Source organism: Megalops cyprinoides, chromosome 4 (assembly GCF_013368585.1).
Source record: "Megalops cyprinoides isolate fMegCyp1 chromosome 4, fMegCyp1.pri, whole genome shotgun sequence".
NCBI classification, from domain to species: Eukaryota; Metazoa; Chordata; class Actinopteri; order Elopiformes; family Megalopidae; genus Megalops; species Megalops cyprinoides.
Window position 1 is genome coordinate 40,431,107 of NC_050586.1, and position 23,042 is coordinate 40,454,148.

General features: G+C 46.4%; 2 protein-coding genes across 3 annotated transcripts; one reads left to right on the forward strand and one right to left on the reverse strand.

Moving 5' to 3' along the window:
* Window positions 1-795: 795 nt before the first annotated feature.
* On the forward strand, window positions 796-10,834 carry LOC118776075 (mothers against decapentaplegic homolog 4). 2 transcript variants are annotated; one of them, XM_036526149.1, is made up of 12 exons: window positions 796-1,075; window positions 2,654-3,226; window positions 3,844-4,018; window positions 4,126-4,155; window positions 5,601-5,816; window positions 6,311-6,433; window positions 6,785-6,889; window positions 7,001-7,051; window positions 7,656-7,839; window positions 8,407-8,575; window positions 8,698-8,836; window positions 9,671-10,834. In XM_036526149.1, the coding sequence occupies exons 2-12, from the start codon at window positions 2,987-2,989 to the stop codon at window positions 9,880-9,882; spliced, it is 1,644 nt and encodes a 547-aa protein (XP_036382042.1). In that variant the 5' UTR covers window positions 796-1,075; window positions 2,654-2,986; the 3' UTR covers window positions 9,883-10,834. The 2 variants fall into 2 exon arrangements, with proteins under 2 accessions (XP_036382042.1, XP_036382044.1); XM_036526151.1 differs by lacking the exon at window positions 6,311-6,433.
* Window positions 10,835-15,277: 4,443 nt separating this feature from the next.
* On the reverse strand, window positions 15,278-18,962 carry LOC118776632 (RNA-binding protein MEX3B). Its single transcript, XM_036527100.1, has 2 exons — window positions 18,228-18,962; window positions 15,278-16,495 (listed from the first exon to the last, which is right to left on the reverse strand). The coding sequence occupies exons 1-2, from the start codon at window positions 18,781-18,783 to the stop codon at window positions 15,291-15,293; spliced, it is 1,761 nt and encodes a 586-aa protein (XP_036382993.1). The 5' UTR covers window positions 18,784-18,962; the 3' UTR covers window positions 15,278-15,290.
* Window positions 18,963-23,042: the final 4,080 nt, after the last annotated feature.

A 23,042-nucleotide genomic window follows, 5' to 3' on the forward strand; every position in this document is an offset into this window, starting at 1 on the left:
CTTTTGTGCAGTTCACAGAATAATTCCCTTTACTATTTGAAGTTTGCAAACTTTTAAACCAATGATCAATCAGTTTATTAAAATAAAAACAGTTTAATTGAATCTTAATTTAGTCTTAATTTAATTTAATCCAACTTTTATAACCATTTAATGTCATGAAGTATCACATTAGACAAGTCTGTAAAAGATCAGCTTCTGATTGGTGGGCATAAATTGACAGGGTGCGTAATAAGGTTCGAATGCTCACCGAACCTGTCAGCGGCTCTATGGAGCAAGGAGATCGGACTTGTGTTTGTTTAAAAGAAAGCAAACAAGAAAAAAATCCGCACGCCATAAGCGCGCACACGTGGGCCGTATAGAAGTGTCCATTGAAGTTGCTATGCATAGCATAGCACATGTGCGCGCTTTTTGTCGGAACAGTTGATGGCATCCCGTTTTCCAGGCGCGCTAAAAGCCTCTTCAGAAAATATAAATCGCGAATACCTATTTCTGATTTGCTTTTGAACTAGTAAACGCTAGCTAACAAACGGCTTATACAAAAAATGTATCGACCAGCTAGCTATCTGCCACCACTGTCCAGGACACACCCATTTTAGACCTAGCTAAAAGTCCAGGTTTGTCCTCGTGTGTATCCTAAAACAAAGCTTCACTCTATTTTGGTGTTCCCCCCTCCCTAAACGTTGTCCTTCTCTGTCCCTGATACCCGAAACTGAGCGCAGCGACCCCGGCCTGGTTAGCTCGTTCCTGTCCGCGCCCCTCGCTCTGCCCATGCGCGGATCGCCATGTTGATACGGGTAGAGTGACAGCGAGCAGCGGAGGCGGCTGTGACTGGAGCCCGGAGAGAAGCGATCGTTTTGTAGCCAACAAGCCTGGTTTACAAGCCGTGCTCGCACACGATCGTGCACCTCTAGTAAAATAAATCAGAACCTCGATCGCCATTATATATAGTTCAAGATCTCGGTTTAAATAACCAAACGCTTCAGCGCAGATCCGAACTAAAGAAAGCTGAGCACAACCGGCCCGAGCAAGCAGCGCCGCTGGGAGATCGGAATACGCTGGCCGCGTCCGGGGCGAGGTATGATGCGAGAGAGGGATTTGTTACCAGCTAGCTAAAAACATACACACGCTCGCCGCGGGAATATCGCTGAAATGTTGAAGCAATATACAAAATTTAAAATGTTGAGAAATAAAAACTCTGAAAGTCATATATATTGCGATCCGAACGCGGAAAGACTATCGACGGGGCTAAGTTTTTTTTTCAAGCCTGCTTGCTTAGCGAGCTAATAGTAAACTGCGAGCGGGATTATGGAGACTAGCTAGTTTACATTATTTAGCTCGCAGTGTTGTTTATTAGCTACCTGTATTACTTTCTCATGTGCTAACGCAGGCGCACTAGCTGGGATTATTTATTTTTTTCATGTGTGCTTCATCAGTTTAGTGAATTTCCAGAAACCAAGCGTTTTTGTTTTTGGTTTTCAGTGGGGTTAGCTAGCTAGCTAGCTGTTTATTTTAATCGTGAAGAGATGGTGTTGCGCTTAATGACGTCCGACTGGAAACAGTTTTTTTTAGAATTAGCCGCTTTATAATCTTTTAATACTCGCTTTGTTATTGCGGCAGTAGTGAATTTAGCGGTCTAGTGAGTAGAGCGTGGTGTTAAAATACCACACTGACGTGAAATCACCACAAATTTTGAAGCTGTTAGTTAGGTAAGTGGAGTCCCTGTGTTTGTGTGCACGAAATGTAGCGACACGAGATGGAGCTGGCTGCCTTCCTTTGATGAAGGTCCGATCGGATTTAGAAAACAATACAGTTAATATTGTTAGCAAAACTGCAATACTGCAATATTGTTTGCCGGGGCACGGATAACTATGTCATACCTGTATAATACTTTAAAGTAGTTTTAACTGCTTTAATACTTCAAAGTAGTTTTAATCTCCTGCTGACCAACAGTTAACTTGAATTATCAGTAATCGATAAGTAAAACTGAAAGGCAAATGAAACGTTGGATTGGGATTAGTGTAGGAGGAAATTTGTTTTAGAGTGTAGTCACGTTGGTCGACGTTGCTGAGACATTTTTCTCGTCTTTCTAAGGACTTGGATTTTTTACATTTAAAACAGAGGAGCACAGCAATCGTTGTTCTCGTCTCATACGTCTGTTGTCTGTTCTTGCTACAGCTGCAGTAAAAGATATAGTTTTGCACACTCAATTATATCTGTGCTGCGCCGCAATACAGATGCTTGTTCTTGCATATATTCCTAAATGTGTGCATTGAAGATGGAACGGCATATTTTCACTCTCTGCTATTTAAATAGCACAAGAGCATCAGCATGGAAACCGAGTCGTGTTGTGTGTCGATGAATAGCCCGTAGACTGTAAAATATGTTCTTTTTGCTCTCTCCTCCTCTTGACGAGTTACTTTTCCTCTCCTTTGCCTTGTCAAGGTTCTCCTAGCTGTTTTCTTGTGTCTAATGTGAGTGAGTTTTTACAGTGTGCATTACGTATCCTGTTGGGCCAGCCAACTCTAAGATTTTGAATTAGATTCGCTGTTTGATTTGGCTTGACTTAAAAAAAATACAATAATATGCACACACAATTGTTAGGAGAAGATTTGTAAAAATAAGATGTTTAACTGTCGTTCTTTCCTTTTTTCAGTTTTTTTAAACGCCGCCACTGAAGCTGTTGGTTCTGGGGGCACGGCGCTGCACCCCCCCCCGCTTGACCGCCGTGCCGTCTTTGGGGCACCCCCCCTCCAGTGACAGGCAGGTCCAAAGAGCGACACGCCCCTGCTCCCGCGCCAGGATCCTATGGGTGCACTGCCCCGGGTGGTGCGATCGAACTTAGAAAGACAAGGCGGGAAGCAGCAGTGAAGGGTGGGTTCCCAAAAAAAAACCCTCCCCCAGAAAAACCGATCAGGACGAGCCTTGAAGGGTCAACCCCTGGGAGCCAGCTCCTTAACGCGGCCCGCCCCCCCCTCATCTCCCCGCGATGTCGATCACCAACACGCCCACGAGCAACGACGCCTGCCTGAGCATCGTGCACAGCCTCATGTGCCACCGGCAGGGCGGCGAGAGCGAGACCTTCGCCAAGCGCGCCATCGAGAGCCTGGTGAAGAAGCTGAAGGAGAAGAAGGACGAGCTGGACTCGCTCATCACCGCCATCACCACCAACGGCGCGCACCCCAGCAAGTGCGTCACTATCCAGCGCACCCTCGATGGCCGCCTGCAGGTAGGTGCAGGGCTTTTAACCCAAAAGGCTGCCGGTTTGATTCCCTGCTGCAGCACCCTTGGGCAAGGTACTTAACCCACAGTCGCCTCAGTAACTATCCAGCTGTATAAATGGATAATATGTAAAAACTGTAACCTGTGTAAGAGCACCTGCTAAATGACAGTAATGTCATGTAAATGTATACATAACGCCATGTGCATTGAGCGGGTGTGGAGGTTGGGGCAGGGGGTCAGGGATTAACAGACAGGTGAGGAGGAGAGAGAGGTCTGTCTTTGCCGTGATTGTTTTAGAGCGGAGATGGTGGAGAGGGCTGAGGGTTTCTCTCGTTAAAGGTTGTTGAGCCCTCCCTGCAGGCCACAACTTCAAGCTGAAGTCCCCTCCCCCCTCCCCTCTGCTTTTAGCATGTTGTTTGTTTTGCCGAAATCTGAGATTGGTGTCTATAAGCATTTTCACATACATGCAGTGTATTTACCCCAGTAGAGTTTATAACCAGTTCTGACCGGTACCTATTGGCTATGCTTCTGACCTATTTGTGGGTGTGTGCGTGCGTGTGTGTGTGTGTGTGTGTGTGTGTGTGTGTGCGCGTGTTTGTGTGTCACTTGTCTGGCCCCCAACAGGTGGCTGGGCGTAAAGGGTTCCCCCACGTGATCTATGCACGGCTGTGGAGATGGCCTGACCTGCACAAAAACGAACTGAAGCACGTCAAGTACTGCCAGTTCGCCTTCGACCTCAAGTGCGACAGCGTGTGCGTGAACCCGTACCACTACGAGAGAGTGGTGTCTCCTGGGATCGGTGAGCTCATGCTCTTTTTGCCTGTCCTTTGCGCTCTTAAATTCAAATGAAGTTATGCTGCCGTAGAGAAACTAATGTATTCACCAGCATCCTCCCTTTCTTTTCAGACTTGTCAGGGCTGACACTGAGCACCTCTGGTGAGTGTTTGGGTTCTATTTATTACCATAATTTATTTGTCAGATGCCCTTGTCCATGGTAAATTACTGAATATTACAAGTACAGTGCACAGCACAAACTGCAAATAATTGCAGAAAACCCTGTGGCATACAGATACATAAAGCATCATAGAGCCACCTATCTCATCCAGTTGGCAGGAATCTCTTATTAAATCCAGTACAAATAATGATCATAAGTAGCGGTCAGTTATCAGTAGTTACAGTCAGAACTGCCATATGTGGCTATGTAACTCCATTATTTAGAGTGGCTTGTAAAGGACTTGGTGAAAAAACTTGCAGAGTAGGCTATAAGACAAGTGTAAGGTTCATACTGTATGAAATAGGACTGACTTTGGCATGACCTTCTCAGGTTTTCTTATTGACACATACTTTTATAATGCAAAGATTCAAACATAGAAAAAAACCCCAATTTGTATCTGAAATAATTGATTGCTGATTTAGGGAGTCATTTTTTGCCATTTTGTGGCCACCCACAGACATTGTAGTCACAGTCTGTGTCTTTTCAAAACCCTTGACATGTCCTGATACTGGGGAAATTACCCAGAATGTGATGTGAAACTGCTGGAGGTTTTCAGGAGCACATTAGAGGAAGAAGTGAGCTTCATCCCACCAGCTTGAGCCCATCCATTTTTGCACCCGAGAACAGATGAAATTCTTGTGATGTGTGGGGGAATTGAGTCTTGACAAATGCAGAACTCACCATATGTCTAAAAAGGACATAGGTAAAGCTTTGCACACATTGTGCATCAGGGTTGTAGTCTTAGGGGTCCAATAAGAGTAATTGTGCAGTGCATTGGCAATCAGATTATATTTATTGAATGGCCTCAATAACCCTCTCGCCTCGTAATATGGCCAATATATCGGTAACGACAAGCAGTCCCACTCTGAGATTTGCAGTGCTCTGGAAACATAATATTGTGTATAACATTATCACCACATTTCAACAAAATTCAACCTATTCATGATCGGATTTTTGACATTTGAAAATGTATAGTTCTCCGCAGACCACAGTGTATGAGGGAAACACCAAAAGCCTCAACAAATATAAAAAGATATTTTTATAAGATAAAAAATTACGGTATCCCAAGAGGTGCCTGGGTATGCTCAAAAATGGGGAAAAAAAACAATGAAATGAGTCTAAAAAAAATACTTAAGATGAAAATTTGAAATGCCTATGTACAAATATCTTCCTGACAAATGTGTATGCAGCCTTTCAAGAAAACTTAACAGGGTCATGCCATTTTCCCACCAATAATGTAGCAGAAATGTTGGAAATGTTATATTTAAGTCCATATCTTTGGTCTAAGACTCAGTTATCCAGGTTGCAAAGTGTGAATGCATTGTGGTTAACTGCTCAGTTGCCAATGCGGTCTGTGGTGACCTGCGTTTGGACCGTCTGTCTCCAGCTCCCTCTGGACTGATGGTGAAAGACGAGTACGAGTACGACGGCCAGTCATCGCTGCCTAGCATCGAGGGCCATTCTATGCAGACCATCCAGCACACGCCCTCCAGCCGGGCGGCGCCCTCCGAGACCTTCAGCGCCCCCGCCCTCCTGCCCCCCTCAGACGCCAGCAGCTCCGCCTCCTCCTCCACCTTCCCCAGCATCCCCGTCGGCTCTGCAAGTGAGACCCCAGGCCGCCCTCGCCCTATCCATCCGCCTCTCTCTCTCCGTCCGACCGCCGCCTTTTCCCTCTCCTCGTTTCTGCGACCTCACATCCCTCTCTCCGTACACTCCCTTCTCTCTCTCCCCCCACCCCCTCCTACAGCACACTGTTTAGGCTTAAGCTCATTCCTCTCACGTAGTGCTGCCCATTCTTCCCAGACACACGTTGCCCCCTAAGTACCACGGGGGACGAGTCCTGTCTGTCCGAGCTCCCTCTTCGCCTTCCCCCACCTGTCTCCTTCCCTGCCAACAGTCACGGGGTGATTTTGAAAAGCTTTCTGTGGTGGGAGAGCTGGTGTTTCTTTTTTTTTTTTTTTTCCAGCATGTGAGCCGCCGCCTGTGTTTAACGGTCCTTTGTGTGTGTATCTGCGCGTGTGTGTGTGCGTGTGCGCGCGCGCGCGTGTGTGTGTGTGTTGTGCACGTGCACGTGTCACTCGGCCCTTTTCTCCCCAGCCCAATCCAGCAGCCTGCACTCAGGGAGTCACAGTGAGGGGCTGCTGCAGATCGCCTCTGGGACGGGACAAGGCGCGCAGCAGAACGGTTTCCCCCCCGCCCCGCCCGCCACTTACCACCACAGTAAGCTCCGCCCTCCGCACACAGGCCACACCCAGCACTTCCCCAGGGGGGCGCGGAAAGCTTTTCAACATCACCCTCGAACCAAACACAAAAAGCCCATAGGGCTCCGAGCAGGTCGCCTGCGGTTGCTGTCACAGGGATCGCAGCGCAGCGGCTTTCCTCATTGATGTGTCACATGATTAGCTCGCCATCTACAGCCTCCTCTCGCTTACCACCTGTTGGCTCTGCTAGTCTCTCTCCCTCTGTGAAACGGTGAAGTAGTTACGGAGTGCGGTCGGCTCGTTGGAACTCTGAAGGTGTGCCTGAGGTTGTGTTGCTCACCTACAAGCATGCAACTGTGCCCTCCCACAGATGCCACCTCCACCTGGACGAGAACCAGCTTCACCCCCAACATCCCCCACCACCAGAACGGACATCTGCAGCACCACCCCCCCATGCCCCACCCGGGGCACTACTGTGAGTACAGGGCATCTGGCCGAGCGGTTTATGAAATGGCTGGCAACACACCAGTATGGCTCGTTTACAGTGATTGTGCAGTGCCATTGATGTTGTGTCATCATATTCCAGGGCCTGTGCACAATGAAATGGCATTCCAGCCCCCTATATCCAACCATCCTGGTAAGTGCTGGCCTCCAGTTTAACTGGCAGTTCTCTGTGGGTCTCGCATTCAATGTAAACACATTGTGAAGTCCCACAGCTGTATGACCAGGGCCCTAAAAGTCAGCTGTGATTGTGTTAAGTCTCCATTGCGAAAGAAGTTGTATGGCTCTGGTGCGTTCTGACAATATTCACAGAATACACATCTTAACATGTTCAGGTCTCGGAATATATGGATGTCATTAGTTGCAGCAGCATACTAAGCTTCAACTAGGGTTTTCTTCTGCTATTAAAAAGGAGAATTATTCCGAAACCTTTGAGCAAAAAGAAAGAAGCCGAAGATAAGGACATCCCAGGACTCAGGAAATTGGATGACTTTCAGAAGGTTTTCGAAGAGATGTAGCACAAAGTAGCCTGCAAACTCGCACAGAAGAATATAAACGATTCAGACTCGGGAGCAAAATGAAGGGTGGCTGTTCATGCTAGTCCTCGATATTTAAAATTCATTTGTATTTAAAATACTGAATACTCTAACAGCTTAGTGAAGTGTATCAGTGGCTCATGCGTAAATGGAGGGAAGACGTGAGCGTGTGACGGTGCCCTTGCCTCTTCCCCCCCCCTCAAGCGCCGGACTACTGGTGCTCCATCGCCTACTTCGAGATGGACGTGCAGGTGGGCGAGACGTTCAAGGTGCCCTCCACCTGCCCCATCGTGACGGTGGACGGCTACGTGGACCCCTCCGGGGGCGACCGCTTCTGCCTGGGTCAGCTGAGCAACGTGCACCGGACCGAGGCCATCGAGAGAGCCAGGTACCGCCTGAGTTCAGGGAGAAAAAGTAAAGAGTTTAAAACTGGCACTCAAAAGCAAGAGTGAAATCTGAATGACATCACAGAGGTTTGTTATTGCAGTGAAAAACATATACATAAGCTCGGAATATTCCCTTGAAATTTTGGTATCTGAAAAAAGCTGGCTGTCGTTTTTGATTTTCATTTTCATTAACACCTCTGTGTTTTACACTGATTCTTTACATAACAGCCCCTTTCAGAATAGTTTTCCCCATATATTTTCAGTTCAAGGATAACGCAGATAGTTCAGAAATTGGTGCTCAAAGTTCAGGTGAAAACTTAGCAACACCACAGTAGTTATGTGTGAGCAGTTATGTAAAAGCATGTATGTGAGCCTTTAATGGGAATATTCCCTTGAAATTTTGCTATGTGAAAACACCTGGCAGATATCACTTTGTGTCAATAATATGTGTTGATTTTCATTTCCACTAACTTGTTTCTGTGTTGTTCATTTATACAACAGCTCCTTTCAGAAGCGTTTTCCTGTATATTATTGCTGATGTAATTTGTATTGTCTCCCCATCCCCTCAGGCTGCACATTGGAAAGGGGGTACAGCTGGAGTGTAAGGGTGAAGGAGACGTGTGGGTGCGTTGCCTCAGCGACCACGCCGTCTTTGTGCAGAGCTACTACCTGGACCGGGAGGCGGGCCGCGCCCCCGGCGACGCCGTGCACAAGATCTACCCCAGCGCGTACATAAAGGTGAGCAGCAGCAGCCAAGGGGACTTGGGGGGGGGGGGGGGGGGGGACAGGGTGATGGATGCGGAGCGGATGCTGGACGGATGCGGGTGCGATTTCTCCTCTGTACTCCTCCTCCTCCTCAGGTGTTCGACCTGCGCCAGTGCCACAGGCAGATGCAGCAGCAGGCGGCCACCGCGCAGGCAGCGGCGGCGGCTCAGGCGGCCGCCGTCGCCGGCAACATCCCGGGACCCGGCTCCGTGGGAGGCATCGCCCCCGCCATCAGTGAGTGGCCCTCTCCTATGTCCGTTTCATACCAAAATGCCTTCATGCCTTACTGTCGGAACTCCTGTACAGTTTTCTCTCTCTCACTTAGACGTACAGTCTCTGATTGGAGGCCTCATTACTCAGTTTTCAGGGCTGAGCTGTTACTTAAAAAAACACTCATGTATTCTGAATTAAATGCCAGGTATCTTGGCTGCCATTTCATGTCATAAATAGGCTACACACTGGCAGTCAGTTACAAACAATGTTGCAGAACAATGTTTTTCTTGTCTTCACATTTCTAAAGTAGAGCAAAAGTGTAAATTTTTAATACTGACTTTCTCAGCCAGTATAAATAACTTTGTCGTTCCCATATTCTGTAACATAATTTCAGGTTCTATATCTTGGTTGAGAGATCCTTTCCAGTATTTTTGATTTGGATGTTATAATGAATGTATATCGGTTTTCTCATTTAAAGTATGTAATAAAATATTGCAAACCACAATTTATCAAGGATCCACACTGTCAGGGTTGTCTGGGCATGGCCTCCTCATTCAGAAAGATTCATTGACTCATGTTTGATTGACAGTTATGTTTTCAGTCTCCCACATCATACACAAACACATCCCCATGGCAAACTGTAGCTAGCAGAAGCATTTCATTGTTGCACACAGCGGCTAGTGAATGGTTTCGCCAGAGGAACGGATGCTGGGTAGCTGGATAGAACGGATTGATCCTACATTGTTTTTGAAGCAGTTCATTGTAATGTGAGAAGTGCAGTTTTGGAGTATACTGCTGCTGATAGTGGCGGTGATGGTAATGGTGACTGTGATGACGCCTCTCCCCCCCCCCCAGGCCTGTCTGCGGCAGCCGGCATCGGCGTGGACGACTTGCGCAGACTCTGCATCCTGAGAATGAGCTTCGTGAAGGGCTGGGGGCCGGACTACCCCAGGCAGAGCATTAAGGAGACCCCCTGCTGGATCGAGATCCACCTGCACCGCGCGTTGCAGCTGCTGGATGAGGTGCTGCACACCATGCCCATCGCAGACCCTCAGCCGCTGGACTGAACCACCCCCCGCGAGGCCGAGAGAGGGGGGGGGAGGCGCCCGCCCCCCTCCCCCCCACACTGTGACGCTCCAGCAGAGACCCTGACCCAGACAGACGGGGAGGAACCCCTTCTCTGAACCACGTCATTGATAACTGCAGACTTCTGTGGGTGTGGGTGTGGGTGTGTGTGTGTGTGTGCGCGTGTGCGTGTGTGTGTGTGGGAGGGGGGGTCTTTCTTTTCCTACTTCTCACTGGTGATTATTAACATCTGTCCTTTTGCCCTACCCTGCCGCCCCTGTACAGAACGGGATCTGGACTGAGATCCGGGGGATGTGCTGCACCGAGCCACCTGCTTGTCTGTATTACCCCTTTCCTTTGAACCTCCCCCCACCCCTGCTCAAAGCCCATACTCTCTCTCCGTAGGTCGTTCTCATCAAGGATTCCTGGTTTGTATTTTAGTCTGCAGATGGCTGCATCCCAAGCTGGTTAGCGCGCGGTTGCTGCAGGGGAGAGATGCGCCCGGGCAGAGCATCGAGGCAGCTGCATACAGGGGGTCATTAGCGCAAAACAGGGCAGGGGGAGGCAGCTGCAGCAGTCCAGCAACCTGTTACACATTTTTGACTTTGCTTTTTAAATTCTTGAAATTTTGGGGGGAAAAAAAACCTTAAACAAAACAAAACAAAAGTGGTGTAGCACTTTGGTGTTTCCTTGTTTTTATCCCCTCAGTGCCCCTCGGTGGGTTGCATTCTGAGGTACAGATACACCGGTGACAGAGCGGTTTTCTACACACAGACACACAAATAGTCACAATTAACTACACAAAATGCGCAATTTTAACACTAAGCCACCTGTTTATTGTTTTGTTTTTTGTTTTTTTTTGTTGCTTTCTTCCAGAAAATTATTAGATTCTGATTCCACATTATGTAGTTTGCTTACCTCACTAAAGGAGATTAAAATCAAAATTTTACAGAATTCCACATTTAAAAAAAGCGTTATTCTTTTTTGGTATTGTTTTTGTTTTGTATTTTGTAAATACTGTCGCCACAGCCGTTTGTTTTTGAAATGCATGTGGATGTTTGAGTGAGAATCGCGAGCAGTTGGAGGCCACTTCTGGTCTGGGGGATTCAAAATCCTGTCAGTTTCACACAACTCCCAGCCCTCCCAGACTCCAGTTAGGCCAAAAGTAAATGGTGACAGAGTTCATAGACTTTTCAGTATCTTCACGTAGTTTATTAAGACTTGAGGCTGCATGAAAACTTGTAACAGGATAGCGAGTGGCCACCACTGATGTGTTATTTTGTTACCATGGCCTCAGACCCCTGCGGTGGGCACTGCCTGTCCTGGGGCGAGTATTTCCCACAGAGAAACCAGGCCTTGTTTTCACACGAGGCGCTTGTATGACCTTCCACAGCTGTAGTCTTTCCCTGCATGTTTCGATCTCCCTACACGCATACTCTTTCTGCTCTCGTGGAGGTCACTGTAGCCACATCACACTATCTCCTCCCAAAAGTCCTGACTTTAAACTCTGAACCCTATTTAATCAGAATGGTAATAATGTAAGAGCAATGATGCAGAACTGCTGTTTTCTTTTATACATAAATGTGTAGCCTTTTGTATAATTTTGAATTGGTGACAGAAGCCCCTCCCCCCTTACCATTAACTGTTGATTGTGTAATGATGTGTAATAAACATTTTGTAATAAATTAGTCATTTTTTTAAGGGAAGGAACAGGAAGTAATATGAAACAAGTCTGTCAGCAGTAGATGGAGCTTGAATCTTTCAATCAGTGTCAGATATTGCAGTTCCAAACAAGCCCATACATCAATTTTTCACTGTATGAACTTGGATTGATCCCACTTTCGAGAGGTGTCATCCAGTGTAATATGACTAGTAGTAGGTTTACTTCCCTGTTGGTCATGTTCAGTGACCCCGTTGTTAAAGGTTAATGCTCATTTGACTACATGTGAAGCTTAGTAACTCATCACAATATTGAAAGGTAAAAAATCATTTTTGAAGCATTTATAAAGTATCCGTATAAAAGAAATGTGTATTGTCAGTGCCAAGTCGGTTGTGGCAATTGGGTTTGATCAAATTCGCTGAACTGCCAAGGCGTGTGATATGATGAACTGTTTTGCTTTCTTTTGCGTATGTCACTTTTTCCAATATTTTACTTTGATTTCTCCGATAACAGCACTGTGTTAGAAGCAGTTCTCACATGTTAGGAGTTTCAACCAATGAAATTGAAGGGTGAGATGCTGAAACTGAAAATGCCATCATTCTCTGCTGGCAAACATTTTTTTCCTCACTTCTTGTTGGACAAAAGACATTTAAGCATAACATTTCTTATTTTAGAGAGGTGCAGTATCAAGAATATGCATAGGTCTATACACGGTTTTGTATAACTTTCACATGCTATTGGATTGTGGAGAAATGTAAACAAGGTGAGCTGTTGGTTAACTGGACAATTGGCACTTTGTTTCTTTTTAAAGTTGTATTTCTAATGCAAAAATAATTAAATGAGTCAAGACCTGAGTATGAACCATTTTGTTTTGTCCTACTTTTCTGTTGCATTTTTCACTATCAGGTGCTATAAAAGTGACTTTCTTCTGGGATGAACTGCACTGCTGTTAGACCGACTAAGGACCTAAGAACAACATCATTCCTTCTATATATAGAATATTAAACACCCAATCTTAGATTTACATCATCACAGAGACTGGGGAAAAAGGTTATGTAAGGCAGAATGCATTTGTTGAGGGTCAGTGTAAGTGCGCCGGCTCTCGTTTTGAGATCTCGTCCAGAGAACAAGCCGCGCGCTGACGGGGAGAGGTTTCATAAGCAGGCAGCTGTCGCATCCTGTTTGACCTACTTCCCGGCAGGAGAGGGCAGACGGGCTAGCCCCGGCACAATGCGGCAGTGCGCGGGAGACGCCCTCTGTCTGCGCGCACACACACACACACACACACGCGTGCGTGCTGCTGTCACACGGCGCAGGCAGCAGCTGTGAGGGGATGAGGAGAGCGACTGCCGGGATGCTTTGGCTTGCGGCGGGTAAAGAATTACCCCCCGTGCAGGTGTCGAGAGCCAGCGTTTCACACCTGCACAGGAAACGCTCGTTCAAACCCCTCTCAAATGGGTCTGCACAACCGAGTGAGAGCCTCACTGTAACATACCGATAGGAGCAGCTCACACAACCAGAACATGCACACATGGTGCCAGTCTGGCCAGAAAAGGGGCTGGGTCATAGTTTGAGCACCTTTTGTTTTGTAGGGACACATACTAAAATTCACATCCATTTAAGCTAGGGACACACAAGGTTGCCTGCTTGCACATCACTGGTTTTACAGTATTACTTGTGAAAAGGGGTGATTCAAACCTGTTGGTAAATTACAGAAATGATCCCTCTGTCCTAACACAGAGCAAAATGAAATGGACTGACACTTGTACATTGAAAGGCCACAACAGATGCCCACTGTGTGTACATTACATCTCTGGTTCCACCCCCCTCCCCCCAGCCCAACAGTGAAAGCCATGACGCAAAACAAAGCTTTTTAAAATGAAACCGTCTTTATTAAGTAACTTTAATATCAGAAAAATAAAACTCTTATAATTCTCTTTACAGCAAATATATATCAGTGCTTTGGCCACATAACTTAAAAGGCCCTTTATCATAAAATATAGTCTGTTTTAAACTTTACTCAATTTATTGAATTTATATGCCCTAAGACTGCCCTACATATACATAACAAAAGTGTAGTAAAATTAGCAAATACTTAACTGTTGGTACAGTATTACATATATGTATATATATAATATAGCCTATGGTACACAGCTATATTATATACGTCAAATATGTACTATACAGACACATTTATATAATTCTGAAGGTGGCTTACAGACATACACGCAGCTTAAGTGTGAGATCCTTGGCCATTTTGTACATCAAAAAACATGCGTATGTGCGCATTCCTCCTCGCCTACAAGACGGCAGCTAAGTCAGTTTCAATACTGTCAAACTATACTACAAGCAAATAGCACTGACGGTCTGCAGTGCCCCGCAGCTCGTCATCCACGGTCAGCTCTTACTGGAGTAAAAGAAAAATAATCTTATCTGTAAACTTTAATAGATTTATATATATATATATTTATTTATTTATAAGAAATGTAACTTCAAGTGGAAATAAAAAATAAAAATCTGTATTTACCAGTTAATAACATTAATAATCAATACACAAAAGTCAATATTAATCTTGAGAGGCTGAGGGTTGGTGTCGTCCCCTCCCCTCCCCCCGGGGGACGGTGGATGGAGGGGTGGGGCCGTCTCTCCGCGGGGCTCAGGAGCAGCGAGTCTCCCTTCTCTTTTGGCTCTCGTTACTTACAGGAATGGGGGGGGGGGGGAGAGAGAGAGAATACTTTCACCATCGCACCTGCTGGCGGTACGTAAACAAGACCTAGGTGGGGGGTGGGTGACAAAACTCTTTGATCGCCGTCAAAAGAAACAGTTTGTTCGAGGAGCTGTTGGGGGGTGACGGGAGTTTCAGTGCAGCGAGTGCAGGTCGCAGCAGCTCTGTACCCCAAAAAAGGTCGCGCGTTCAGCGAGCGGGACACACACTCGGCACTCTTCCGCACCGTATGCTTTCTCGGGCATGGAAAAAAGAAGAAAGGAAATAAAAAAAAAATAATACAACAGATATGGCTGGAATGTTGGGGCCCCCGCCACCCTAAACCAAGCTGTAGTGAGTGTGGCAGCCGTGAGGGGTGAGTGAGGGGGTGATCCACCTTCACATGACCGGGATCCGTCCGTTCTTAAATCATCCTACTGACCCAGAAAAGGGCCTGGGTCTATAGTGTTTTGGGGGGGAGCGGGTAAAAGAACAATGCATGTCACCTGGAAGGCTTTGGGCTGTCTGCGGGTGTACCACATTCCCATTTGCCCGCGGGACTAAAATTTACAGGATGATCTGTGGAAATCAGGCACGAGTTACTGTAAACACATTAAAAACCTACGTTTTAAAAATAAAGGCCATAATGCCAGGCGTGGCGATACCGGTCACACCTCTGCTGGTCCAGAGCAACAGCTCTGTGCCACCGTCAGCACCGCGAGAATGACAGGCCAGGTGAAGCGATACGAAACGGATGTAGCAGCTAAAATGAACGGGATGAAACTTAAAATGTTGCGACCAACCACCTTTAGCCTTAATCTTTAACTTGTCTTAACACCTAATTTAACAGTCATAGCAAACTTGATACGCAGATAAAAAATAAAACCTTAAAAATAAAAAAGGATCAGAGAACTGATGTAAAAAGTAAAAGGAAAAAAAATTGTTACCAATATCTCATTCAGGTAACACCCTCCAAACCCCCACCACGGTCCTTTAGAGAACAAACGCAGGTATGCCCCCCCCACCCCCGGTCCATTTTGGGCAGTTCACATGTTGCGCAGACGGATGGCCTGGGTGACGGGTGTCTGGCACACCGGGCAGATGGCCTCGGGGCTCTGGCAGATGCGGCTGGCGCACTCCATGCAGAAGTAGTTGTGGCCGCAGGGGACCAGGGCGGCGGTGATCTCGCTCTCCAGGCAGCGGACACAGTCCTGTCGGCCGCGGTAGGCGCCCCCGGAGCCGGCCGAGTCCGGGGGAGAGCTGGAGGCGGTGCTGTCGCCAGACGACGAGAGGGCGGGGCCATAGGCCGGGAAGCGGCGCGCCGCCGGGTGCTCCAGGCCCTCATGGAAGGTGGGGGAGAGGCGCGGGGTGCCCGGCTGGCTGTCCTGTTGCAGGGCGGCGTGGCCACGGCCTTCAAAGAGCGGGACGCCCTGCTCGAAGGGGCTCCACAGGACCGGGTGGGGGGCGGGGCCGGGGGCCACCGCCAGGGCCTCAAAACCTGCCGGCTCCAGTGCCGCCACGTCATCAGAGCCCAGAGGAAGCAGGGTCTCCCCGAACCAGAAGCTGCCCCCGCCGTTGTTGTTGTTGTTATTGTTGAAGGGGCTGCCGGGGCTGTAGTCGGCCACGCGGCCCCCGTAGTAGGAGTCGCTGGAGCCGCTGCCCAGCGAGCTCGAGCTGTCGTTGCGGTAGCTGGGCGTCATGCGCACGCAGGCGACCCCGCTCCCGACGACGGGCACTGCCCCCTCAAAGCTGACGTCCGTCCCGTTGTGGTGGAAGTCGTTGTCGTCGGCAGCTGCCTCGGCTGAGCCACCAGTGCGCAGGGCGATGTGCGCCTCGATCTCTTCGCGGGCGCGGTCCACGTTCTCCGGCATGCCTGTCACCTCGAACACGGGCTCCTTGTCGCGGCTCGGCGTCACGATGTATGTGTGCGTCTGCTGCTGGATGCGCTTGATGGTGGCGCCCTTGGGCCCCACCACCAGCCCCACCACGCGGTACGGCACCCGCACCTGGATGGTGGTCTGGCCTGCCAGGGCAGGGGCGCCCGGGAGACCCGGCCCCGCCCCCGTCAGAGGCCCTGCCTTGTTGCGGGAGGCCCGGATGAGGGAGAAGTGCTCGGCTGCAGACAGGATCTCCCGCTTGGCCATGGCCACGTCCTCCTTGCGCCCTGTCACCACAAACACCGGCTGCTCCCCACGCACCGGGGTCTTGATGTAGGTGTTGGTCTTTGCCCGCAGCGCTTTTATCTTACAGCCTGGGGGATGTCAAAAAGAGGGGCGAGAGAGAAGGGAAAGGGGTGAGATTTCGAGTTAGATGAGACCAACCTGGGACATATAAACTGAAAAACACACTCCACAATTCAAAAATTATAAAAACTTGTTAATCCGTGAATGAAATATTTACTCTTAAAAATGTAATAACCTCCTTTCAAATGTGTTTAACGCCTCCCATAAAACAATTAGTAGATCATTTTATGGTGTACATAAACCTCACTCCCAGACGTACACTGCACCGCCGTCGTCTCTGAAGTAATGTTTCAAGAACAGCGAGCAAGAAAGCGCCACAGAAGCGGTCCTGGACGTGCGCGCAAATCAAAGGAAGAACGTCCAGTTCCGACCAAGGGATGCGAGATGCGCCTGTTACTCCATGTGTGAATTGCATGGGAATACGAATCATGCCTCGTTTCTCATAATTACTAGAAACAGTGGCATTTTTAATTAACTTGTCAAAAAGCCAGTAATTATGGAGAATGCGGTCGATCTCTTAAAATTAAAACACTGCAGCTACGCAAACAAAAAAAACGATGCCTGTCGTTTGTAAAGGGAAGTTTTATGTAGTCATCGGTATCGGTCTCTATCCGATATATCCTATCAGAAACTGCTTATTAGATAAAAAAATAAATTTAGGATTACGGATTAACGACACCTATCAAACCATTTCATAAACACCTAGAAAGACCAAACGTTCAACGTCAAAAAAGTTGTAGGTTTTAAGATGTAGGTTAAAGGTTCTAAGCTTTAGAACCCCCTAAAAAAGAGACATAATATTTTAACCTAAGTGATCTAACACACTTCACAAAACAATGACCTAACAGACAAATAATACATAAACCGTGGAAAGCTTTAAACTTTAGAAGCGCACTGGTAGTGATGGAATGCATTACATACGTTAGATACGATATCTAACGTCTAGCTAAGCCATCTTAGTTTACCAATTTATTTAAGTTGCCTGGAACTCAGAGCGCTCGCTAACTAGTTCTCTCAACCCTACATTTCCGCTTTCCTTACTCAAGTAGGTCACTTTAAACATGTGCACCAGTCGGTACACAGAAAAACATCACCCAACTTATCAAAGTTCTTGCCATTTACCGCCGCCATTTAGCCGACACACTTTGGAATTCTTTACCGTCCTCGGACAGGTGAAAACGATCTGTTAATCTAACATTGGCTAACTTTGCGATAGTACTCGAGCACAGTCGCTATAAAGACACAAGGAGGTAGACTATCCATCTGCTTAAGCTAACAAAGCTAAGCTAACAAACCAGAACCAGTCGTTTGCCGAAAACTATCTGGCTACGTTGCACCGTAAACATTAGCTTGTTGGCTAATCTGCAAACAAACTATTCTTCAGTCGTCGACATGCTCCACGCTTCCCAAACAAAATCCCAGACAATGACATCAATATTTAAAATGTTGCTAGTTAAGCAAAATAAATCCACAGCCAAAACAAACCTCGCCAACGCGTGTTTGTTTACAATCGTAAAAGAAAAAGTTACTAAACGCTACTCACCTACCGATCGAAGCTGCACTCTCGACCTCTTGAGAGAGCTGGTTAGCTAGTGAACATTAGCATAGCCCTGGCTAGCTAAGCACACAGCCACTTAACTCTGGTCTTAGTTTAGAAATCGAATGCTGGCACAACTGCCCCCAAACCTGATCGAATACCAAAAGATAAAAGCAATAATCCGTCTACAATAGTGCACTCACCCTGCCTACCGACTATCTCAGCTACGTGCTCGGAGCTAGGCACCGCCACGCACTCCGTGGTGTTGACGCTCTTCCTCCGGGCGAGCGGCGGCTGCTCGATCTCGAACCCCGGCTCCCCGTACCCGGACGGTAACATCATCATCCCGGGGACCTGCTGCGCCGTCGGGTCCTCGAGCCCGCCGCTGTACAGCAGGACCGTCTCCGGGGCCTCCATTCCGGGCAGCATGACCGAGCCCAGCGCGGGGACCTGGGCCTGCGCTAGCAGCGTGGTGCTGGAATCCGACTCTTCCGCTATGACCGCCTCATCTGCCTCTTCCACGTCCTCCTCCTCCTCCTCCTCTAACGGCGGCTTGCGGAGCGGCAGAGGCTGAAGGTCCAGGACGGTGCCAAGCAGGCTGAAGTGGGAGGCCGGGCGCGAATGCAGAAGGGGCTCCTGCGGTTCTGTCTGCCTCTGCGCGCCGTGGTCATCGAGGCCTACGCCGGCAAATGCCTGTACCAGCGGCGGGATCTCCGGCTCCGTTTCCTCGGTTTCCAACAAAGATGTGCTACTGGGCATTGTTTAACACTTTCCCAAACGGCCGCTTCTTTTCCCACTACCCGAGACGGCTACTTAGTGGTAATGGTTATAAATATATAACTTATAAACTTTGTGATCTGTTTAGCGACAATAATAGTATCGGGTGGCTACAGTAAATCAAAAACCGCCCGCGCCGGTCGAGATGTCTTCCGTGAACCTATTTTTTTCCGCCCTCCCTGGCTCTTTCTTTTGTCTCATCACCCAGCCGCAAGAACCACGCCCTGGGTCACACAGAGCTGCTTTAGCATTGGCTACTTGAGACTGATTGCAGTTTTACTACTCTGGGTTGGATACGCTAGCAAACGTAGCCCGATCACGATTGGCTTGAGCCGGCAAAAGTTACGTTTTGTGAACGCCTCTGTTTGGGCAAGACGAGCTCCAGTTGCGTCCCATGTAGGCTAACGCAGTATCAGACCTTAAATTGGGGTGCGTTCTAAGTAGTCTATACACAAGTTCTCAAGTGGATATATGTTCGCTAATGTGGTGCATATATAAGATTGTTTTTTCTACATAACAGTAAATTAAGAATAGCGTTTTGGTTTGTGAAAAGAGGACTGGAGTCCTTGATGGTACAATACAAAAACGCTTTCAGCCAGGTTAATTGCTGAAAAGCACAGAAATATTGGCCAGCCATTGTTTGGTATAGTGGCTCTTCAGTGTGTGTGAATGAATTTTTGCAAAGTTGCCCGTGTTTTAAGATGGCGTTACATACAGATACTTTTGAATGACAGGGATTTTTTAACAGTTCACTTTAACTTGAATATTTTTTTTTTCTCAGTTGCAAATCTCAGGGCTGGCAGCAGAACCCTCCAAAGGGGCCTTGTGAGCTAGTCATCATATTCATACACACAGTGTGGTTACATGTGCAGTAACACCCATAATGCCTTCCAAGTTGAAGAACGAAGCAAACTAGTAATTGGCTGCCATGAGGTGACATTTTTGTAACCATCTAATGAGTCATATCAGAAGTATAATTATGGGTTCTAGCTGATTTGTGATAATGTAATGTGACATGAACATTATGGATAGAGAAGACAACAACATGATTAAGAGGCAAAGTGCAAATGGTCCAGGTGTGTTTATTGCGTGGTAGTACGAAGTTGTGTCTAAATTTTGTTTCCAAACAAAATTAGGTATTAGGGTTGTTGTTGTTGAGGGACACACCAAAAAGGTCCTAATTCTCAGTGCTGTAGAGGTATGGGAAATGCCCCTCCAACCCATGACATGGAATACCTGCCATCCTAATTAATATACTGCTGTGCTTTCTTTTTATTTTATCACGTGGGTGTTTGGCAAATTCAATCTATCAGGTGGGTGATGAACTTGCTTTAAACTAGTAGGTAATCATATTCCAGCATACCTCACCAGGTCATCTGCAGTTGAAGCACATCTTTGTCACTCAGAGACAATGTCTGCTATAGGATGCACTGATTTTTTAATGTCATTTGGATATTATAGCTACAAAGCCCAAATGAGCCACCTAGGTAATTCAATGGTCAGTTGCTCTGGAGTTTTCACATTGAACAAAGACTTGCTTGGGTTTAGGAATACTGTCTTTGATTTAACTCTAACATAAAGGAAGCATAGAAATACTAATTGTCTAAAAGATGAATAACTACAGATGGAATAACACATTTTGTGGTTGACCACTCCTTAAAGGTGTTTTTGGAACTTGAAAATGGACTGCAAGATCAATTTATATGTGTTGTTGCTTTCTTTAGCGACAGTTAGCAGTATAATAATACCCTGTGGCTGTATTTTACTAACCTTTACCTGAAGTGGTCATACCATCACCTTAGCAAAAGTAGGGACAACATGCAAAATTTGAAGTCACTGTTTTTCAACTGGTGTGTCCATACTGGTATGCACATGCATGACACAGAAAACTCGAAGTCATTATTTACTACATGTGTGCGCGACACTTATTGTAGCTTCACTGTGGTGCCTGTGCAGAATATTTTTAATTTTTACCACACAGTGGGAGTAAAATTGTTACACTGAGACCTTTCAGGCAATAGGGGAAGGTTTCAGTCTGGTTCGCTGTAACCAAGATGTTACATGTTCATCTTGAAACCAGTCAGGTAAGGGAGATTTCAATGCAAAGCATAAGTGGACATTCCAGTTAATTGTTTGTCTTGAACTTGAAACATCACCATTTTTCTGGTGCTCTGTATTTTCTCTTGTAGCATGTTGAATGCACACATAAACATAATATGACTGTAGACTTGAGGCAGTGACAATTAGTGATTCCCTGGACTGTGGTACTTGTCATGGATACATAATGCTATTGCATTTGTTAATTAACACATTTTTGCTGGTCCACAGGATTGCGAATGAAACTAAATGTTGTCATGGAAGTACTTAAATTATGGGCACTCCTATTGGAAACAAGTTGTTAATATGTAAAAACTGAAACAATCCAAAGTTATACTCTCATTAAGTCATTTGGTTTGAACAGGTAACAGGAAGTCTTGTTTCATTAACTTGATTTGGAAATCAAAAATGGCCATCAAATTTTAGTTACTGATTCATCAACCATGTCTCTGGCATCAAGTTGCGTAGAATGCTAAAGGAAACTAAAGCTAATGGTTGAGAGAATGAATTGCCTGGACACACACGCCAGCTTTAGGAATGATAAAGAACCCCAACAACATAAGAAATTTCAACAGGAAAAGTTTATTCATTTTGAAAGACAAGCCACAAATTTTAAGAAAACAACACTAGTAAGCTAGCCTGAGCTCAAGTCTGAAATATTCAGAAAAACAAACTACATGTGTCTTTGATCTCTTCTTTTGTCATATTGACACACTAAAAGTTAATATATATTTATAAATATAAAAGTTCCCCAGTTATTTTGTCTCCATTTTTGTAAAATACACAATACAAATCATCCTCACACTAATATGTTAGCCGTTTTGCCAATTTTAGAAGATATAATGTCATAAAATGTTACTTGAAACACACAAAAAGAAAGAAAAAAAAATCACATCATGATATATATTTACATTTACAAAATACAATACATCATACGAAAAAAGAGTAATCACAATGTACTTCCCAACAAATTTAAATAAACATCAAAAACGTTTCATCCAAAGTAATAAAGGAAACCAAAAAAGAGAAAACAAGAGTAAATAAATTACACTTTACTTCCACTTTCATCTTTATATATACACCACAGACCACATCTCTGGGGCAGATCCTGCCTAAGTCTGCCCAGAGGCTCAGAATTCCTGTGCTTGCATCAGAATGCGCTACAGCAGGCCACAACTCATTAAGAGGACGGTCGAATGGCACTTCATATAGATCGAGAAATAAGAGCACAACAAAACAGATACACTGCATTCAGCAAAAACCCAAAGTGAAACAAAACAAAACAAAAAAAAAAATCATGAGAAATATAATGACAGTGATAGTGTTCTTATTGGCAAAACCCAGTTACTGTGTGTGTAACTGTATCAAATATTGTACCTGCTACAATATCTTTTTTCTGCACATTTTGGGTTAAGACATGAAGTAATCCATTAGTCCAGGCTGTGTGTAGGTATGAGGAGACTCTTGCTGTAAAGGTGACACAGAGGATCTCTCTGCCTGTAAGAAACTGAGATGGAGTTCCTCGGTCTCCTCTCCGCGTACATTAGGAGTGATGTCATTCTAACCCAGACGGTTTCCCTTCATTGTGACAACATCACTAGCGTAATTGGGGGGGGGGGGGGGGGTGTTTAAAGATTTCAGAGGTAATACAGCTAAACCTCAGACGTATGCATACATCTCATCCTCTGTACCTGCATCTTGTGCTTTTGCATGTTTCTTGCACGTCTGTGCTACGGTTAAATGCTTGCAAGGTTGGTTTAACAGTCCAGGACCAAGAGGTGATCAAAGGCACAGGTGACTTTGCCTCTCTGTGTGACCAGACACTCCCCTCTGCCAATGTGGGTTAGGTGTGTCTCCGGTGCCAGGGGCTTCTGGCGTTGTGACAATACAGGAGAGGTTAGGCTATACCCAATGCGCTAACTCCACCCTGATCCTGGACCTACAGATCTGAGCTCTGAGCTGTCTCTGAGCTCACTATGAAGTCAAAGGCACTGGTGTCTCTCGGCAGTGAAGCTGGCTCTGTGACAGCACTGAGAGACAGGGACGTTCCAAAGAGGAGGAGACGGTCAAACAACACAGACAGTTCGGGAAAAAATACGTCTTTGCCTCCTGTTAGCCACTCTTCCCAGAAGGCTGGGATTTGA